The 18,413-nt window shown below is 34.2% G+C and overlaps 1 protein-coding gene across 1 annotated transcript in view; it reads left to right on the top strand.

Moving 5' to 3' along the window:
* The window catches only part of LOC109070518 (voltage-dependent calcium channel subunit alpha-2/delta-1), a 93,764-nt gene that overhangs the window by 5,248 nt on the left and 70,103 nt on the right, over positions 1-18,413 (top strand). The window contains exons 2-3 of the mRNA XM_042744365.1: positions 2,763-2,844; positions 3,067-3,183. Coding sequence (XP_042600299.1) covers positions 2,763-2,844; positions 3,067-3,183 — 199 coding nt within the window. The remainder of the gene's footprint in view (positions 1-2,762; positions 2,845-3,066; positions 3,184-18,413) is intronic.

The following is an 18,413-nucleotide window of genomic DNA, read 5'->3' as shown; positions in this document are numbered from 1 at the left end:
TGATAAAATAATATGCACAGATCAAGCACATTTACAAGTGAGAACAATCTAAAACAGTTCTAAACAAATATGTTGGTCTATTTCGATGTGGGATGGACTTTCACTGGAGGAAGCGTTATTTTGAATTATTGATTCATTATGGGCTCTTTTTTTTTTCATTTTTACTCATATTTGTTAAACTTGATGAATTTATTTCTTACAAACACACAGTTTTTTGTTTCACAAGATGTTAATTGATGGATTGTACTTGTGATAATTACTTATGGATTATTGTGATGTTTTTGTCAGCTGTTTGGACTTTCATTCTGACGGCACCCATTCACTGCAGATAATTCATTGTTGAGCAAGTGATGTTATGTTACAGTTTCTCCAAATCTGCTCAGACAAAGATTTTTTGATTCAACTATTCCTTTGAGTATTTCTTACATCTGCAGACATTTAGACTTTGCTGCATTAGTCCATGAGTCATGGTGGTTGTGAGAAACTTTGCTTTTTCTTCCACAATAAAACCTGGCAGCGTGTGTGGTTGTAAGTTTACTAGGTAGTGTGCAACATCCTGTGAGCCAGCCAAAGCCCTGTGAGCGAAGGAGGTCTGACTGGTAATGGCTTGTTTACAGGGTGTTTTAAAGAATGTGCGGGACTTTACATTGCTGGAAGCATAGTTGCAAACAGGACATTTTGACTTAGCAGACTTAGTGGAAAAAAGTGCTGGTATAACCATATCTGTCCACTTCTGCTCGTTAGAAATCACCTCAGCCAACTTTGGGACCTATGTCTGTGCTTCTGTGTTTCCAGCCTCTGAGGAAAAAAGCCTATGACAGAAGAATAGAATGAGCACTAGAGGAGAAGAATGGAGGAGCCTATATTAAATTCACAGTTCTTTGCAACCCATCTATCTTTTTTCACTTCCTTTTTCAAATTCGTTTCTGACCCCAATACAGAGAGCACCGGAGGATTCTCTTATACTAGTACTGACGGTCTGGGTTCACGACTTAAACTTGGATGTCTGCTGTGGATATGTGTGTTTTTGTTCTTCTGTGAAAGAGAGTAAGACCCTGGCCTTCTCTGGTATCACAAAGCCACTGAACATTTGCTACTCAGCTTCTTTTATGTAGACAGCAAACTTTTGGTCTCATAAAAATAATACATGAGAGGGCAGAATGCTTTACCGAATATTTCTGTGCAGCATAAGTGAGTGAGAGTCTGAGAGAATGTTTAATAATTAAAGATTAGAAATAATTTCATATACACTACATAATGTTTTTTAAAAGGCTTACTAAGGCTGCAGTTGTTTTATTAAAATACAGTAAAAACAGTATGCTGCAAAATATTATTACAATTTAAACCATTTCCTATTTTAATATTTTCAGTATTCATTATTCATCTTTATCCTTCAGAAGTAATTCTAATATGCTGATTTGGTTATCAAGAAACATTTTTCATTGTAATTAATGTTGAAAACATCTGTTATGCTTAATATTTTTGTGGAAACAGTGACACATTATTTGTAACTTATATTCATTATTTGATTATTTTTTTTTATTTAATTTACTTTTTTAAGGAAATTAAAAGTTTTATTTAGCAAGGACACATTTCCTCAAAAATAAATAAATAAAAATAAATAAGCAACAAACAAATAAATCAAAAATGCTCAGCTTTTGAAAATTGTATACTTTGCTAAAATATAAAATGTATATTGAATAAAAACAAATGAGTGTTTAGGATCACAGTTTGTCAGAAATACAGTTCTTCAAGAGATGATACAGTAACTCTAGTTTTCCGATGGACTTCACACTTCGCAAACACCTCCTGAATGTCTCATCGTGGTTTGGGTAATTTTAGATCTGCTCTTCTTTTCATCTTGCAGTGCAACATCAAGGAATATCATGAAGAAAGAGAGTTTCAATCAAAGGGTGGTTGTACAGTAGGATTAATTATTAATATTAATTGGATGTTATATAACCATGCGGAGCAGTCATTGGAACCAGTGACTTCTCTGAATTTTGTCTTGAAGAACAGGTCTGCAACCATGTACAGTATATAAGATTTATAACAGGATTGGTAGATTAAAGATGAAAGATTTTGCTTTCTCAAAATATAAATACTTAAAAATATGAAAGAGTAACACTTTGAGGGATCGCCAGTTGTGTGTTATTCTGCAGATGCATTTCATTTTGTCACTCATAAATTCTTTGTGTTTGTACAACCCTTCATCTGCTATGTTTAATATGCCCAGGTTTATTTAGGATTTGACATGCTTGATCGATTTTTGTGTCATCTTGATCAAATACATGAGCCATTTGTTTAGTTCAAACAATCAGGTAGGGTCACACACACTTCATAATAAAAGCACAGCATTTACATAACGCAAAAAACGATCCCTAAAGCCATTTCTGAGGTACACTTGTTTATTCTTGAAGTGTTTTGTGTTTGCTCTGAAGGACAGGGTTTTTTGTGCATTCACCAGGTTATTCAGCATGAGTTCTTGCTTGCAGAGTGCTAACTGACTATTTAGTCATTTGTAGCTGCTTCGTGCTATTTTTAAAACGTGCATATTAAAAGCACCTGTCATGAGATCACATTTGCTGTAACTCTTCCATACTGCAAATTGCTTTCGATATGACTCACATATGTAGCTGTCTTCATGACTGTGGCTTAGTTACTTCATAAAGACTTGAAATGTTTTCCATCACATTTTCTGCCCCTCTAGGTATATATTTAGATTGCAACTGTGTATTTAATATGAGTGTTTGTGTTTGCAGGATAAAAGAATGGGTAGATCAGCTGCAGCAGGAGCTGGTTTCTCTAGCAGACACAGCCAGCGCTGGAAATAATCTAAGACAGGTCAGAGGTTCAAAGGCCTTGCACTTTACCACGCACACACACCCCTGTACATATTGATGTATGTGTATTTTAATCTGTATTCAGTCCAACAAATCATAAGTGAGAGTTAAGCCTCAATAAAAGCCTGCTTAATTATCAAAACAATCATTACCGGTAAACCATCACCTCGTTACCTCATTACCAGAGTCCCTAATGAGTGTTTTTTTCTCTCCGTTATGGCAGATCTTTATGGATAATCAGAATTATTTCACTGTGAAAACCAATAATGCGGCACAGCTTGTGGAAACAGCGGCACGGAATATAGAAAATTTTTTAAAGAAGCGAGCTGCAGCTCTAGAGGTAAGACCATCCTGATTTATTTGATTATGATTGCATAAACATCAAAAGATATAAAGTACACATGTAAATATGTTAATATATATATAGAACAACAAAATATTCATCACACACACTTAATTATAATTTGTATTTTTATATATATATATATATATATATATATATATATATATATATATATATATATAAATATATATATATATATATATATATATATAGCTCATATCAAAAATGACATTCATCATAACATATTTACCAATGAAACATGCTTTTAATTTAAAATATTATTATATTTTATATTTGACATATATTTCTTAAATATATACATGCATTCCTGTGTATTTATAATATATACATAGTACACACAATATATGTGTGTGTACTATGAATATGTACATACACAAACTTTTATTTTGGATGTGATTAATAGCGATTAATCAATTTGACAACACTAATTTTAAATAATTAAAATGTGTTCTAAATATGCCTGGCAAGGCATAAGTTACTGAATTACATTTTTGTGGTTGTCTTCTGTAAATCATGGTGAAAATGTATTATTGTCATTATTTTATGCTTAGAAAAATATCAAATTAACCTGGACACATTCTAATTTATGAAAAAAAAATAAAGCTGTATTAAACTTTTATTATTTTGATGCTTGACAATACCTTTTCATCTTTGATTCATATATAAATTTTATTTTATTTTATTATTATTATTATTATTTTTTTTTTTTATTTGTTTGCATGTTCAGACCGTTAGATAGTTTGTCTGTAATTTGTAAACCATGATGTAATCAAGAGTCAGTGGTCGCAGGTGTACATTTAGAATGCTTGTTGAGTTGCTTGTTTGGAGTTTAACAGATGCCTCATAGACAGCAAAATAAAATTGCATCTACCCTCTTGTGTGCTCATACTGACCTGCATCTGATCTAAGCATCAATGATAATGTGTGTACTTTTGTTCGCATGTGTGTCCGCGCACACGCCAGCTGGCATATCCTTTGGAAAGATGGATGGACGGATGCCAGCGGGTTATAATTGTTATCAGCCTTTGAAAGATTCTGGGTGTCTGCGCCTGCTACAGATGTGTCGGGCTTTCCCCGCTTCACTGATGCCCGTCTGCAGACCTGGAGGGGGTTTGGCATGGCTGCTGTGTTTGTCTACCCGTGGCTCCATTAGCATGCAGAGGAAGTCTCAGTAGTGGTCAAGGCTGTCGGGCGATGATTGTATTAGTTTGTGTGAATAATGTTGTTGTCTTTGCAGAGAGGCAGGAGAGAGAGAGGGATGTTAGGACTGGTCCTTCTCAGCCCATTACTCAGGTGTTCTCTCGTCTTTTAGTGACAGACAGACAGGCCTTTGGGAATGTCCTCGCTCTTTCACTCACATCTGTCTCAATAACACACTCGTGCGCTTGTTTTTCATCCCCCACATCTCTCGGCCTCCCCAGAACACTTAACATTGACTTAAATGTTTCACTAGAATAGATTTAATCTTTTTTACCTCACAATTTGTCAGACAATTGTCTTGTGTATACGTACAGGAAGATTAGAGAGGGCCGATGGAGTGATGGTTTCATTTGAGGTTTTGCAAGACTGGATATTGATTCCTTTTCTTGGAAATGCCACAAGGTGGTCATTTACTAAGACGCTAATGAGGAGATGTTTTGTTACTGTACTTAAGTTGTGTATGAAGGCTGTTTGTGTAAACAGTATTGATTGCTTTTATTTATATTATGTGGCAAAATGTGAGGATTTAACTTTGGCATGCAACTCATTCTGTTGTTCGTGCTTCAGAAATGAATGATGTCTCAAATCAGATGTATGTTCTTGCTGTTCATTAGCATTCAGGTAGTGGCCTATCAAATAAGCACAAAAAAATCCTGATAGGAGAGTTTTATTTTAGTATTAACATTTTGAACTAGCTTTTTATTTTTCAGTTTTAATAAGGTTTTATTAATTGTATGTGCTTTAAAAATGCTATTTTCAGACTTCATTAGCATTCAGGTTTTTGCCTAGTGGACTGTCAAGTAAAAAAAAAAAAAAAAAAAGGAAATATCGTAAGTTATATTAGTATTATTTGGATTATACTTTTATTGATATTTTGAATTAGCTTTTTATTTTTATTTTTCAGTTTTAATTTGAATGTAATTTATTAATTTTATATGCTTAAAAAAATACTATTTAGTATACTATATTTCTATTTTTATTTTTTCGATTTATTTCCAGTTTGTAAGTTTAGTGCTTCAACTTAAACTTATATTAGTTCCAAAAAACGTATTTGTATTTTTTATTTTTTTTTTAGTTTAGTTTAATTTAGGTTTTTGTTTAATTTAGTATTATATATAATATTTGTTTTATTTTATTTTGGTTTTATTTCATTTAACAATTCGTTTTATTCGTTAACAGTAATAAATATTCCATAGGCTTACATTGAAGGAGGGTTGTGAGTCATCTAAGAAATCTTATTTCTGTTGATTTTTTTCTTCTCTATGATTTTTTTTGCAATTTCTTTGAACAACTTGACACTATTTCCTGCTTTCCTAGTTTAATTTGAGCCTCAAGTGTGTTCTTTTTTATGATAACTTTCTGAAAATCTCCCACTGACTGTAAAATTTTTGGTACTGGAAATCTGACAGTGATGACTTTATTATATTTTGCATACTGAATTGTAATTAGTCTTTTGCATCCATTTGCATACTGAATCATAATGTGTTTTTTTTTTTTTTCATCTGTTTAACCTTCTACTAGCCTTTACACTACAAAGATGGTGTCAGGCTGTGTGCTGATTCTCATGCACAGCTGACAAGATTATGAGCTCTGATTTGGCTTTTTATTAACAGAAATAAATCTTAAAATCTAATATTGGCAAAAACTTTTACACCGTTCTTTCTCTGCTTCACAGCCACTGCTATTTCCTTAAGGAAATGCAAATCTATTTTTCCCCCCACATTCTTTTTCTGTTTTTTTTTTTCTTTTTTTTTCTAGTGATTGATGAAAATTTTAATCGCAGGCATAGCTTCCCCTAGAGCTGTCGTCAGCTGACTAAATAAAGAACTGCTTTAGCATCTGTCTCTCTGTTTTTCTCAGCCACTGCACCATTCTGAAAACACAGACACAAGCCCTCAGCCTTCTCAGCTCCAACCTCTGTGATCTGCTTTGATAATACAGATGAAACACAGTGTGGCTTGGTTTGAAGCTTGAGAAAGGTTGTTTGTGTCACATGTGGTCTGTAGGTCTTTTCCCCATTATGGTGTGGTTTTAATATTTGCAGGACAACAGCCACTAGAGCTAGCAATGCAGCACGTTAATAAGCCACAACCTCTCACATGTGGTGTGTATGTGTTGTTAGGTTTGTGACTGTTTACCAGTAGGCAGCTTTACCTTTTCCTGGGGTCTATTCTTCATACCTCACTTAATACATCTGAGATGATTTGAAAGAATCCAGATCTTGTAATCATGATAACTGATCACTGGCTAATTTGGTTCTTCAAACGAATTTGCGGATTTGAAGCGATTGGCTGGTGGCAAGCAACGTAATGACATCATATAATTTAAAAAGTCACCTGATGAAAAACTTGACAAATTTCTGGAAACAGCCAAGCGAACAAAATGACATAAAGTAATAATAGATAAATGAAATGTTTTTTATTTTTTTTTTTTTTTTTTTTTATGTTTTTATATTATTTATATTTATGATTTCTAGTATTTGTACAGGTTTTATATTTTTATTTCAATGTTGTAATTAGCGGTTCATTTACGTGACAGCATTAATGAAAGTTTCTTAAGGGTCAAGATCAAGTTATCGGCATCTCCTTTGCTCCATCAAGCCACTCCCATAATAGCTGTCATCACTTAAATTAATGCACGACTCACATTAATTGTATAGCATGTGTTTAAGAATCCAATACAATTATAAAGTAATTATTACACACAAATACATTTTTCAATGAGTAAACCTGGCTGTGTCTTTAGTAGGTGTTATAGATGACTACACAACATTATAATATTTTTGTATTAATTTTTAAATCATTATTATTGTAAATTATTGTCCCTTGATCAGATCAGTAGGGTACTCTTCTAGCAGGGTACTTGTCATTTTGACATGCATTTGTGAGCGTGTTGATCAGAGTTAGTAACTGCGCAAGCATTTAAGCTAAACTTCCATAGGAATGAATTGAAAACTCTCGCTCCGTGCCAGTGGAAATGCACGTAAGTCTTTTAGCCAGGTTACAACCATCATCTCGCTCATCTTCAGCTGTGACTGTATTTTTTATGTGTGTGTGCAGGCGTGTAAGTTGTTCGATCCAGTGGCCTGGTTTGTCTGAGACAAGCCTGGTCTCAGCCCTGCGTTTGATCCTGTCTGCTTCGACATGCATTATTAAACAGCCCTCTCCTCCCCTTGATCAACACCATATCTGAGATAACCATCCTCCAGCCGGCCACACTCATCCTGGGGCATGTTGGTGCTCAGCAGGTCGCTCTCTTAAGTGGCCGTACTGAGCCGCAGGATCGTGTCACATGCTGGGCTCAGGAAGGGTCCTCTCCACCTTCTGTACATCCTATAAATCCCATGGCTTCAAATTATTCCGGATGAATTACAGAGACCAGACGTTCCATCATATGTTACTGTTTGCGGCTCGCGCCCCCAGTCCAACTTTTCCCAGCTAGTGAAATGTTTACTTCCTAATTAAAAGGCATTTCTTCCATCTGTGAGATGAAGTCTTTTTTTTAATTGTCTTCTCTAGACTGTGCATATTTGTCTGCTCGGTCCAGCTAAGTAGATAGTGAAATGTTTACAGCCTAATTGACTTGCATTTCCTCAGTCTGTAGCGGGGGCTGTTACGATTTTCACAGTTCTGTCCATATTTTCCTGTTAAGGGATCTCAGAGGAGACAATGTTGAATATCACACTGAGACCAAGCAGAATTACTGCTGAAATTATTGCTTCTAGGCATGGCACTCCAGTAAATATGCATTTTGTCATGCAGTGGAAGTTGTAATTTTTCACCGAATCGTTATCTACAGAAAATCAGAGTGAATAATGCACCCCCCTTCATGTTCCTATTAATAATAGATGTGAGGCGTTTGTTAGAGAATAGTTAAATCATTGCTATCTACGTGCAATAGGAGAGGTTTGTGAGAGGGAGATGGATAGTTAGATCAGAGAATTTTGTCTCATAGAATCATTCTATCTATCTATCTATCTATCTATCTATCTATCTATCTATCTATCTATCTATCTATCTATCTATCTATCTATCTATCTATCTATCTATCTATCACAATTTAATGTATTTGCCCTACAAATGCATTACTGTTTCACATTATATCTCATTATTGTCCATGATGAATCGATTAGTGTTGCAAAAGAGTGGAACATTTCAGAAACCTTTTAGAATTTTGAACATTTTCCATGGGTTTTTGGAAACTTTCAGAAAATTTTGGAAAGTGTCTGGAAATTTACTAGATATTTTCTGCCTCTTTGCAACTTTTTTTTTTTTTTTTTTTCATTTGTAACTGTATTACAGTAAAATACTTACATTATTAGTGTTTTTGTGGAAGTGCAAAAGACCAGGATGTAATTATTTTTAAAAATTACAATAATAAGAATGACTTTTTTGTATTACAGTAATGACAATGGGGTATAGTTTTCTTTCTTTCTTTGATTTGGTGGTGAAATATGACCCTGGTTTATGAATCATACTCGGTTCTTGACCCGTTTAATCTCATTGAGATTATTACAGTGCCAGCGGTGACATCCAAGCGATGTGGACTTTGTCCTCCAGCTGTTGTGTTGGTGTTTATTAAGCCTGGCCATGTTATTTTTGTTTGATCATGGGAGCTGGGTTGTGGATATTCTCAAAAACTGAATTATTAATGTAATTTTTGTGTGTTGCTGTTTGTAAGAGCCATGTGAAAAGTAATTAAGAGCTGAATAATTTCTATTAAATCACCTTCATGTGTGTATGTGGGAGAGAATAGTACACGCAGGATTGAAGAGAGTAATTAATTAGTCATTTAGAGTTGGCCTGAGGCAAAGCTAGTGTCTCTTTACATTCTGTCTTCCTTCCTTACGGACTTCGTTTGACACTTGAAATGATTTCTCTGTCCCGTGTGCACACATCCCAGACTGCCTGTTCTCTGCTATGTCAGATCATTAAGCACAGCTAAAGTGTGATCCTTCTGACACCGTCTCAAATTGGGATCCTTTACCTCCAGGCGAAATATGTCCTTTCGTATAGACAAATGGCATGAAGTCCACCCCAGAGGAGACTTTTATTGCTCAAAGGTTGCTCTTTCTGCTTGGAATACTTAAAGTCAGCATGAAATAAAAATTGATGTTTTTTTTTTGTTTTATATATATATATTTTTTTTCTTGATACATGTTTCTGGTCTTATTGTGCAAAATTCAATGGGGTGCATTATTTTAAATAAAAAAAAAATAAATGTTTTTGCTCTGCCTCTGAAGCAACTTTTTTGGCTGACATAACCCATTGGATCATGTTAACCCAAGAATACATTATCATATTATACATATTCAATGAGAAAAACAAAAGTAGGGAAGGACTTGGTTTTGCAGTTGATATGATTGTGAAAATTGGAAGTAATATGGGTTGCAAATGACATTTCATGTTGGTAATTGTCAGATACATTACAAATTTTATTTTTTATTTGTATTTTTTTGAAAGAAGATTCGTTTAATAAAAAGAAAAAATATGTTTACTACAACTGCATTTATTTGACCAAAAATAATGTAATATACAGAAATATTATTACAATATAAAATAACTGTTTTACTGTATATTTGAGTATACTTTAAAATGTAATTTATTACTGTGAAGGAAAAGTTACATTTTCAGCATAATTAATCCAGTCTTCAGTGTCATACGATCCTTCAGAAATCATTCTGATAGGCTGATCTGGTGCTTTAAAAACATTTCTTATTATTCTCATTATTCTTTGAACAAATATTGAAAAACAGCATCTATTTGCAATATGATGATTGCCTTTACTGTCATTAACAGTCAATTTAATGCAAGTGTAAAAGTAATTTCTTAAAAAAAAAAAAAAAAAAAAATCTACTTACTCCAAACTTTTTAACTCAAAACTTTTAAATGGTATTTTATGTTTCTTTTTTATGTAACTTTTTTTTTTGTTTGTTTCTCCTAAAATTTCTTTGGGGAAATCAAATTAGACAGAACAAAACAAAACATATTTTAGGGAATGTAAAATGAATGTTGGTATTAATAATTTCTGGATGTTTGGAGAATTGAGTTAACGTTCAAATTGAAATATTTATTATGACTTTTAATTGTTGACTTTATTGATTGTAGATAAATCTGTGACATTGAGATATCCTCTAAAACTCTAGAGGAGTTTTTTTTAGACTCCATTTGATCTCCTGTCATAATAATTCCTTTCTAGAAGAAACAATAGAATTATGAGATCTGATTTTTCTTGCTCAGGAGAGCTCAAGATGAGAAAATATCCATTAAACACTGAATATGTGTGCTCTCCAACATAAATCTGGACGTTTTCACACATATCTGCCAGACTGCAATATCGGTTATGTAATCTAACGTCTATCAGACGCCACATATCTGGTGTCATTGGCTCTATTTTCAGTGGCGTTAAATACAGAAGTCGTATCGTGTCTCGGTTTATTGGTGTTTCATCTCGTTATGTGTGTGTGTGTGAGTGTGTGGGACATCAGCTTGCATCCCTGTGTGTGTGTGTGTGGCTTGTAATGAGTGTGCTTGATTACTGAATCTGTGTGTCTGGAGCAGATGCTGCCTTTCGTCCTCATGTGAATATCCTCACATCAAACGAGAGCGGCCCAGAGGAACTTTCACTCGCATTACACACGCGTAATCAACCGTCGGAGTCACACAGTGCTTTTCAAAGCACAGGCTGACACGGAACGCAGCTTAGAACGACACAGGATGCTATAACGCAGCATAGCGCAACGTAACATGGCACAGCTCGGTGAAATGTGTTGTACAGGCAGATGGGGTTGTCTTGAAACAATCACGTTCTGATGTCTGCGCAAGAGTCCAGCAGTTTCATATCAAAGCACGCTGTGTACAGAGGATTTTTAATAAGCCCAGACGGCTCAGTGACATCTGCGTTATATTTTGTTGGTTATTTTTTTTTTTTGTTCTCTAATGGAGTTGTTAATTCACAGCTCAGATTCTCATTTAATGGACATGTTATCAGGCTTGGGATGCTTATTTATGCTGTTTATGGAAGGAATGATACTGGTATAAAGGATTTCTAACTACTATCCACATGCAAACATTGATTTAAAGATGGTGTGCACGTGTGTGTGTTCATGCAAAAATTTAAATTGCTATCATTTCCTCACACTCATGTTATTCCAACCTGTATGGCTTTCTTTCTTCCAGAGGTCACAAAAAAGGAAATATTCACACTGTATTATTAAGTATTATTAACTTAATAATTAATAATAATATATTGCTTAATTATTTGTAGCATTCTTTGATGAAAAGCTTTATATATATATATATATATATATATATATATATATATATATATATATATATATATATATATATATATATATATATATGTATAGCGGCAAGTCAGCATATTAGAATGATTTCTGGAGGATCATGTGACACTGAAAATTTAGCTTTGTATCACAGGAATAACTTAATATATTCAAAAAGAAAACAGTTATTTTGATTTTCACAATATTCACCGTCTTCACGATATTGCTGTTTTTGCTGTATTTTTGATCAAATACATGCAATCCTGGTGAGCATAAGAACCAAATCTTGGCAACCCGAACTTTAAAACACTTTTGAACAGTTGCACATTGAGAATCAATTATGCAAATGAATGCGATTGAACTAAGACCAATTTGAAGCTGGCAAGCGCATAAGAATGTCATTGTCAGGGAGATTTTAGTTGTCCTTATGACAAAATGACTGTAAATATCCACTGTTTACACTTTTCAGGGAGGTTAACCTGTAGTATAAATGGCTTTCTTACATTATAGTCATTAGGGAGAAATTATATCACAATTTATTTCATTGTAAAAATAACACACTTCACTTTTAATGCTTGCAATTCAATTATTTAAATGATCCCTCAGTAGCGATCATTGAATGGACTGTGTTATGCTATGTATTGGGGTCACATGATTTGTCTGAGCTGTAATTATAGTGTTGTGTCTGAGTGAGAGTGTGTGGGTGGTCGTGTGTGTGGTGTTTTGCAATCAGGAGATAAATGAGTACACACTCACGTCACAGAGTAATAACCATCGGTGGTGGCTCATCTTTATTGTCCCTAGCAGTGTGTGCTGGCCTTTGTGAAAGGCCACTGGAAAGAGGGAATCTATCCCTAGAGCTCAGTTAGGCCACAGACAGCCCCATAAATCTTCTACTCTAATACTCTCAGATTCGCCTCTATTGGCCAATGCACCAAATTGGATGCTTTGCATTCTTGGCCTGCTTCACTTGAGACACATGCTGTCTGGAGTCTGAACCGCCGACACCCAGTCTGTCTTTCTTTCTGTGATTTTTATTCGTTTGACATCTCAGCCCCTTCTGTTCTCGTCTTGATGCATGGTTGGATGCATTCATAGATACCAAGGAAGAAATTATGTCATACAATTATAGAAAAATTAAATAAAAAAGAGAAAATAAAGCCAATTGTTGATAGACCGCAAGAGTATGGTTTTATAAAATGAATGTGGCTCACATAGCTCACATTATTTGGTTTATAATGAGAATTGTTTATATTACAATCTCTGACTTTTACAGACTGACATTATTTTCTCTGACTATTTATTTATTTATTTATTTGGTAGGTAGTGTTTTCCTTAGGGGACAGTTTTTTCTAGATTTAACTTAAGGAAAAAAAAAACATTGAGATATTAAAGAGATTTTATTCAGTTGTCATTTTTATTCACTATATTAAAACTAATTTATTTTTGAGGTTTACAGATTTTTTTTATTTTTTATTTTTTAATTATTTATATTTTATCAGTGTTGTAGTCTTAATAAAATATTAAGACTTGTTTTAAATTTAAAGAGATTTATTTTTTTCAACAAGAAAATTAAAAAGTTTGCCAGTGGGGCATGATAAAAATTAATTAATTTAAAGTATTATACAGTCTTGCTCCTCAAATAAAAATATCTATTTTTAAGGGTATATATGTTTGATTGTTTATTTGATGATTAAGTTATTTTTAAAAATGATTTATTTGATTATTTGACATTATTTTATAGATGTAGATTGTTCATTATACTGATTATGAACATTATTTCTCACTATTTTTCATTCTCTTTTTATGTTCAGTAAATCACATTTTATATATTTTTCTATTCCTCTTCCAAAGCACAACAGGTCTATTTCCTTTCCCCTGTATTAATAGTTGAATATTGCCAAAGATTAAATCAACATCTGACCATTGTTTTATTTTATTCATTTATTTAGTCAGAGTTTTACATGGCTTAATACCCCTGGTTGTAAATTGGTGTGTGGTGTCACAGGATGCAGGCTGTTGTAAATGGCTCATTGATTTTCAGGCGAGTTGGACTCCAGGGACGTATCTGTCTCTTTGCTCTAGCCTATCGGCTTCTTCATTAGCAAGGGGCTGTCGATAACGGCATGTGTGTGAAGGCAGCCAGAGGCCCGCTGATGAGAGCAGGGTAAGAGCGATGGATGCTCGGCACACTCTGTTTGCTACCGAGTCGCAGCTGTCTGAGCGCCTCTACATCCATATGCATCAAACACTTCTCACTGAATATCACAGAACAGATACGATTACGCTGCATGGCATTGAGAGCGTGGGAAATGAACTGTGCACTGTATAGCTCCTGGAAAACTTTTCAGAAAATGAAAAGCATGGATAGTGTGTCCTTGAAACAGTGTTTTTTGTGAACTTTTAGTGTTAATCGTGACATACAGCCACAATAGAACTGGTGCTGTACAATTTAAGATTATTTTAACATTACAGACAATATTTAGTAGCATTTAAAACACACTTCCATAATGTGAAAACAGAATATCAATTCTGTAGTTGTAATTCAATAGAACTTGTATCCATCAGGATTTGTTTGGATTGTGAAATGTGGGCCATGATGTCTTTGGTTTAATATCTTGGTGACACTTTACAATAATTCAGTTTCTGTTAACATTAGTTAATGCATTTGGTACCATGAACTAACAACAAACAGATATTTTTTCTAGTTTTCTATAATAAACAATAAATAACAAGATAATAAACACAAAATACAGATACAGTCTTAAATATAACAAACTTAGGGTATGTAGAGTAACACCTATTAATAAATTATTATTAAATGCTGTAAAAGTGTTGATCATTGTTAGTTCATGGTTCCTAATCACTATATATATATATATATATATATATTATTAATAAATTATTATTAAATGCTGTAAAAGTGATATATATATATATATATATATGTATATATATATATATATATATATATAGGTATATATATATATGTATATATATATATATATATATATATATATATATATATATATTCACAATTTTCACTTTGTTATTATTTGTGAAATTTACTAGAAATTTCTACACACAGTGAATTGAATTAAGCACACTGAATTAAGCATGAAATTTTGATGTAGAAAGACTGAAATAATACTTTCTTGTTGTAACAATAAAAAAACTTCACAATCACGGGAAGAAGGAGGCAGGAACTGACGGACACTCAAATAAAACTTTAATAACCAAATAAACATTAAAATAGTGCGACAGCCCCTCACGGGCGACTGCCGCGCACAAACACAAACCAAACCACAAAATAAAACCCAGGCCTGGTCCTCTCTCTCTCGTCACATACCCCCATCGCCCCTCGCAGGCCGGGGGGTCCCCCGTCCCCTGCTCCTCCTCATTCTATGGGACGGCAGCAGGCTCCGGCCCCCCGACGAACGGCACCAACTCCTCCGCTCCCTCACGGACGGCAGCTGCCACTCCACATCGCTGGCGGCCGGCAGCGAGTTCGTTCGTCCCCGGCAACTCACTCCAGCCCACCGCCTTGAGCGTCTATGGTGCCAGACTGCTACGCCCTGCTCGATGGCACCACGGATTCACCCCAGCGGCGAGGGATCTTCAGCAGCGCATCCCTCCTTCCTCCCGGGTTACAGCACCAGTGTAACAATAAAAAAACTTCACAATCACGGGAAGAAGGAGGCGGGAACCGGCGGACACTCAAATAAAACTTTAATAACCAAATAAACATTAAAATAGCGCGACAGCCCCTCACTGGCTACTGCCGCACACAAACAAAAACCAAACCACAAAATAAAACCCAGGCCTGGTCCTCTCTCGTCCTTCACTCTCGTTGCTCCTCTTTTGTATCCTTCCGATCTCCTCCGTGGGACTCGAGACCGGTGAGTGGAGCAGGTGTCACTCATTTCCCAAATCACTCCACCGGCCTCGCTCCATTCCCACGGCTCTCGGCCCCACCCCACTCGTCACACTTGTACAATATACTCTTTATTTACAACTTTTGAAAAATTTTTTTTGCATGTATTAACAAATTAAACCTTGTTGCACCTTAATTACACCTTAAAGTATCACCAATTATTTTTCTCAACCATATGGCCTTACATGTTTGAAAATTTGAATTTGTTATGATTTGTGAAAAGAATCCTAAAAACAAAGATTATTTTATGGTGACAAACTTATACGAGAATGGTATTTAGATAAAATAACAACCTAAATGGTATAGTCTGTTAGCCATGCACTTTCAAAAAGTGAATAAACATGAAAATAGAAAATGAAAAAGGTGGTTTGGTCAAATTGCACTGAGCTTTCTGATCCAAATTCCATGTTATTACTGGCCAAGGGGTTTCTCCAATCAGGTGTCCCACTAAACCGTCTATCTAATGTTTGCTACCGTGTTTAACGATTATGCCCCTTAAATAATGGCACTGGATGTAATGTCTTGGAGGTAATTGGATTGTTCCTCTCAGCTCCTCTGGGGGAAAGGAAAAGCAGTGTTAAGATCCAGTCATGAATGCAACATTGTTGTCAGGCTGAATATCCCTGGGGAGAATCGCATTATTAAAGACACCTTTCTACCGGCTTCCATCACCATAATCACCCGCCGTCTCTGGATTGCCAGGTTATTTGAATATACCATTTGCCATTTGTAAAGATTTTTTTTTTTGACAGTAGTGGATAATCCTATTGTAGCACTTCTTCTTGTGCTGCTTTTGCCCAATTCGCTGTTAATCCAGCACACACACAGAATCCATATGAGACTTATTAAATTAACATAATAAAAATACATGGAAAAGTTATTTAGACTGTGATGCGGTGATATTGTGCTGTTTGTTTGGTTGCTAGGGTGTTGCTATGAAGTGTTCTGAGGAGCGTTTACTGCTTTTTTATTCTTTTTTTATTAAACAGATAGTTCCAGTCCTTGATTCTGATTGGTTATGCCGCATTCGAAGCTGTTATAAATTACTCTACAAACACCTCGGCAACCCCTTTGATGCAATCATTGTTTGGCAGAAGAATAATGTTTTTACTAATATCATTGCATTTTATTTGCTTTGTTTTATTTTGTTTGGCTTCACAGGGCGTATTGCTTTATTTTTTAACTTGTTGCATTTCGTTTTCAATTTTTTTTTTGTGTTTTTATATAAAAAAAAATGTTTTTTTTTTTTTTTTTTTTTTAGTATTGTGGTTTTGAGTTTTTGGATTTTTTTTTAAATCCAGCATTGATAAAAACATTTACAAACTAAAGTTTCTGTCCTTTATGTATTTATTTATTTTATTTAAAATCTTAATTTAGCTAGTGTTTTTAGTGATAGTTATAGTTATTGATTATTATTGTCATCATTATTAATGAAAACAATAATGTTTATTATTATTATTATTATTATTAATGCTCTACTATAATAAAAAGTTATTCATAAAAACTAATAAAACAACAACAATTAGTACTAGTAATAATAATAATAATAATAATAATAATAATTAGTACTACTACTACTACTACTAATTTTATTAACCTGTGTGAATCTGTTTTAACCTGTTTTATTAAATTTAATTAAACAAAAAACAATGCATTTTTGTAATAATAATAATAATAATAATAATAATAATAATAATAGCATTTAAAAATTTAAATGTACAAACTGAAGTAATTTTCTATACATTAATTATTTATTTTCTCAATTTAGCAAACAAAAAATGTTACTTATAATCATAGTTACTGATTAATAATAATAATAATAATAATAATTTATTATTATTCTATTATAATAATAAACAACTAATAAACAACAACAATAACAATTACTACTGCTACCACTACTACAAATAATAATAATAATAATAAATTTGTTAAAAAAAATTATTAAACAATAACACTAATGCATTTTTTTGTTATAATAATAGTAATAGCATATTATTAATATTATTATATATTTAAATAAAAATGTTGTATTATAGTTTGTGTTGTTTATTTATGAGTTTTCTTTTTCCATCACCTTACTGACTTTATTGCAAATAATTACACTTTAATGTCATTGCCTAAACGTCTGCCAGGGCATGGCAGCGCTCCATATTAGTGTGGGGGTTTACCACTGCAGTCCATCACCACAGGGCAGAGGACATCTTCATCTGTGAATAGACGCGCACATCAGATCTTGAATCATTTATGAAGCTCGCCACTGCCCAGGAGAGCAGCACCAAACAGGATTTATGACCGACTGCCGTAACTCAATGACGACACTCAGCCAAAATCTCCCATTAGAAAGTAATATACCTCCGGCCTTGCTTAGTTTATAGCCTGTGTCACTTCACAGTCTGTCAGGCTCTTTGTCCTGGAATAATGGACCAACTGTACTGTAAGGTCACCGGAGTGCATTCAGGTGACAGGAAGGTGAATTTTAGATTTTTTTCCCGAGCATCTGATCAGAATGAGTTGAGGAGTAAGCACCATCTTTGTTGCTGGTTTTTGGGATCCGTGCAGAATAAATGAGGCTGCCAGTTGTGCGGAGTGTTTGTGCAGCAGGTAGCTATGCTTTCTGGAAGTAAATGAGAGGCGAATTGCGAAAAAGATGAATGTGCCCATGTGTGCTCAGGCCTTTGAGTGTCATTTGTTTTTTTGTCATGCGTTTTCATGGCTAGAATAATCCAGGATTGATGGGAGTGATATTATAGCAGCGGTGAGTTCCCTCTCTCTCTCTCCCCACTC

Source organism: Cyprinus carpio, chromosome B18 (assembly GCF_018340385.1).
Source record: "Cyprinus carpio isolate SPL01 chromosome B18, ASM1834038v1, whole genome shotgun sequence".
NCBI lineage: Eukaryota > Metazoa > Chordata > Actinopteri > Cypriniformes > Cyprinidae > Cyprinus > Cyprinus carpio.
Note: the sequence above shows the minus strand (reverse complement) of the source record. Positions and strands in the feature narration are given on the sequence as shown.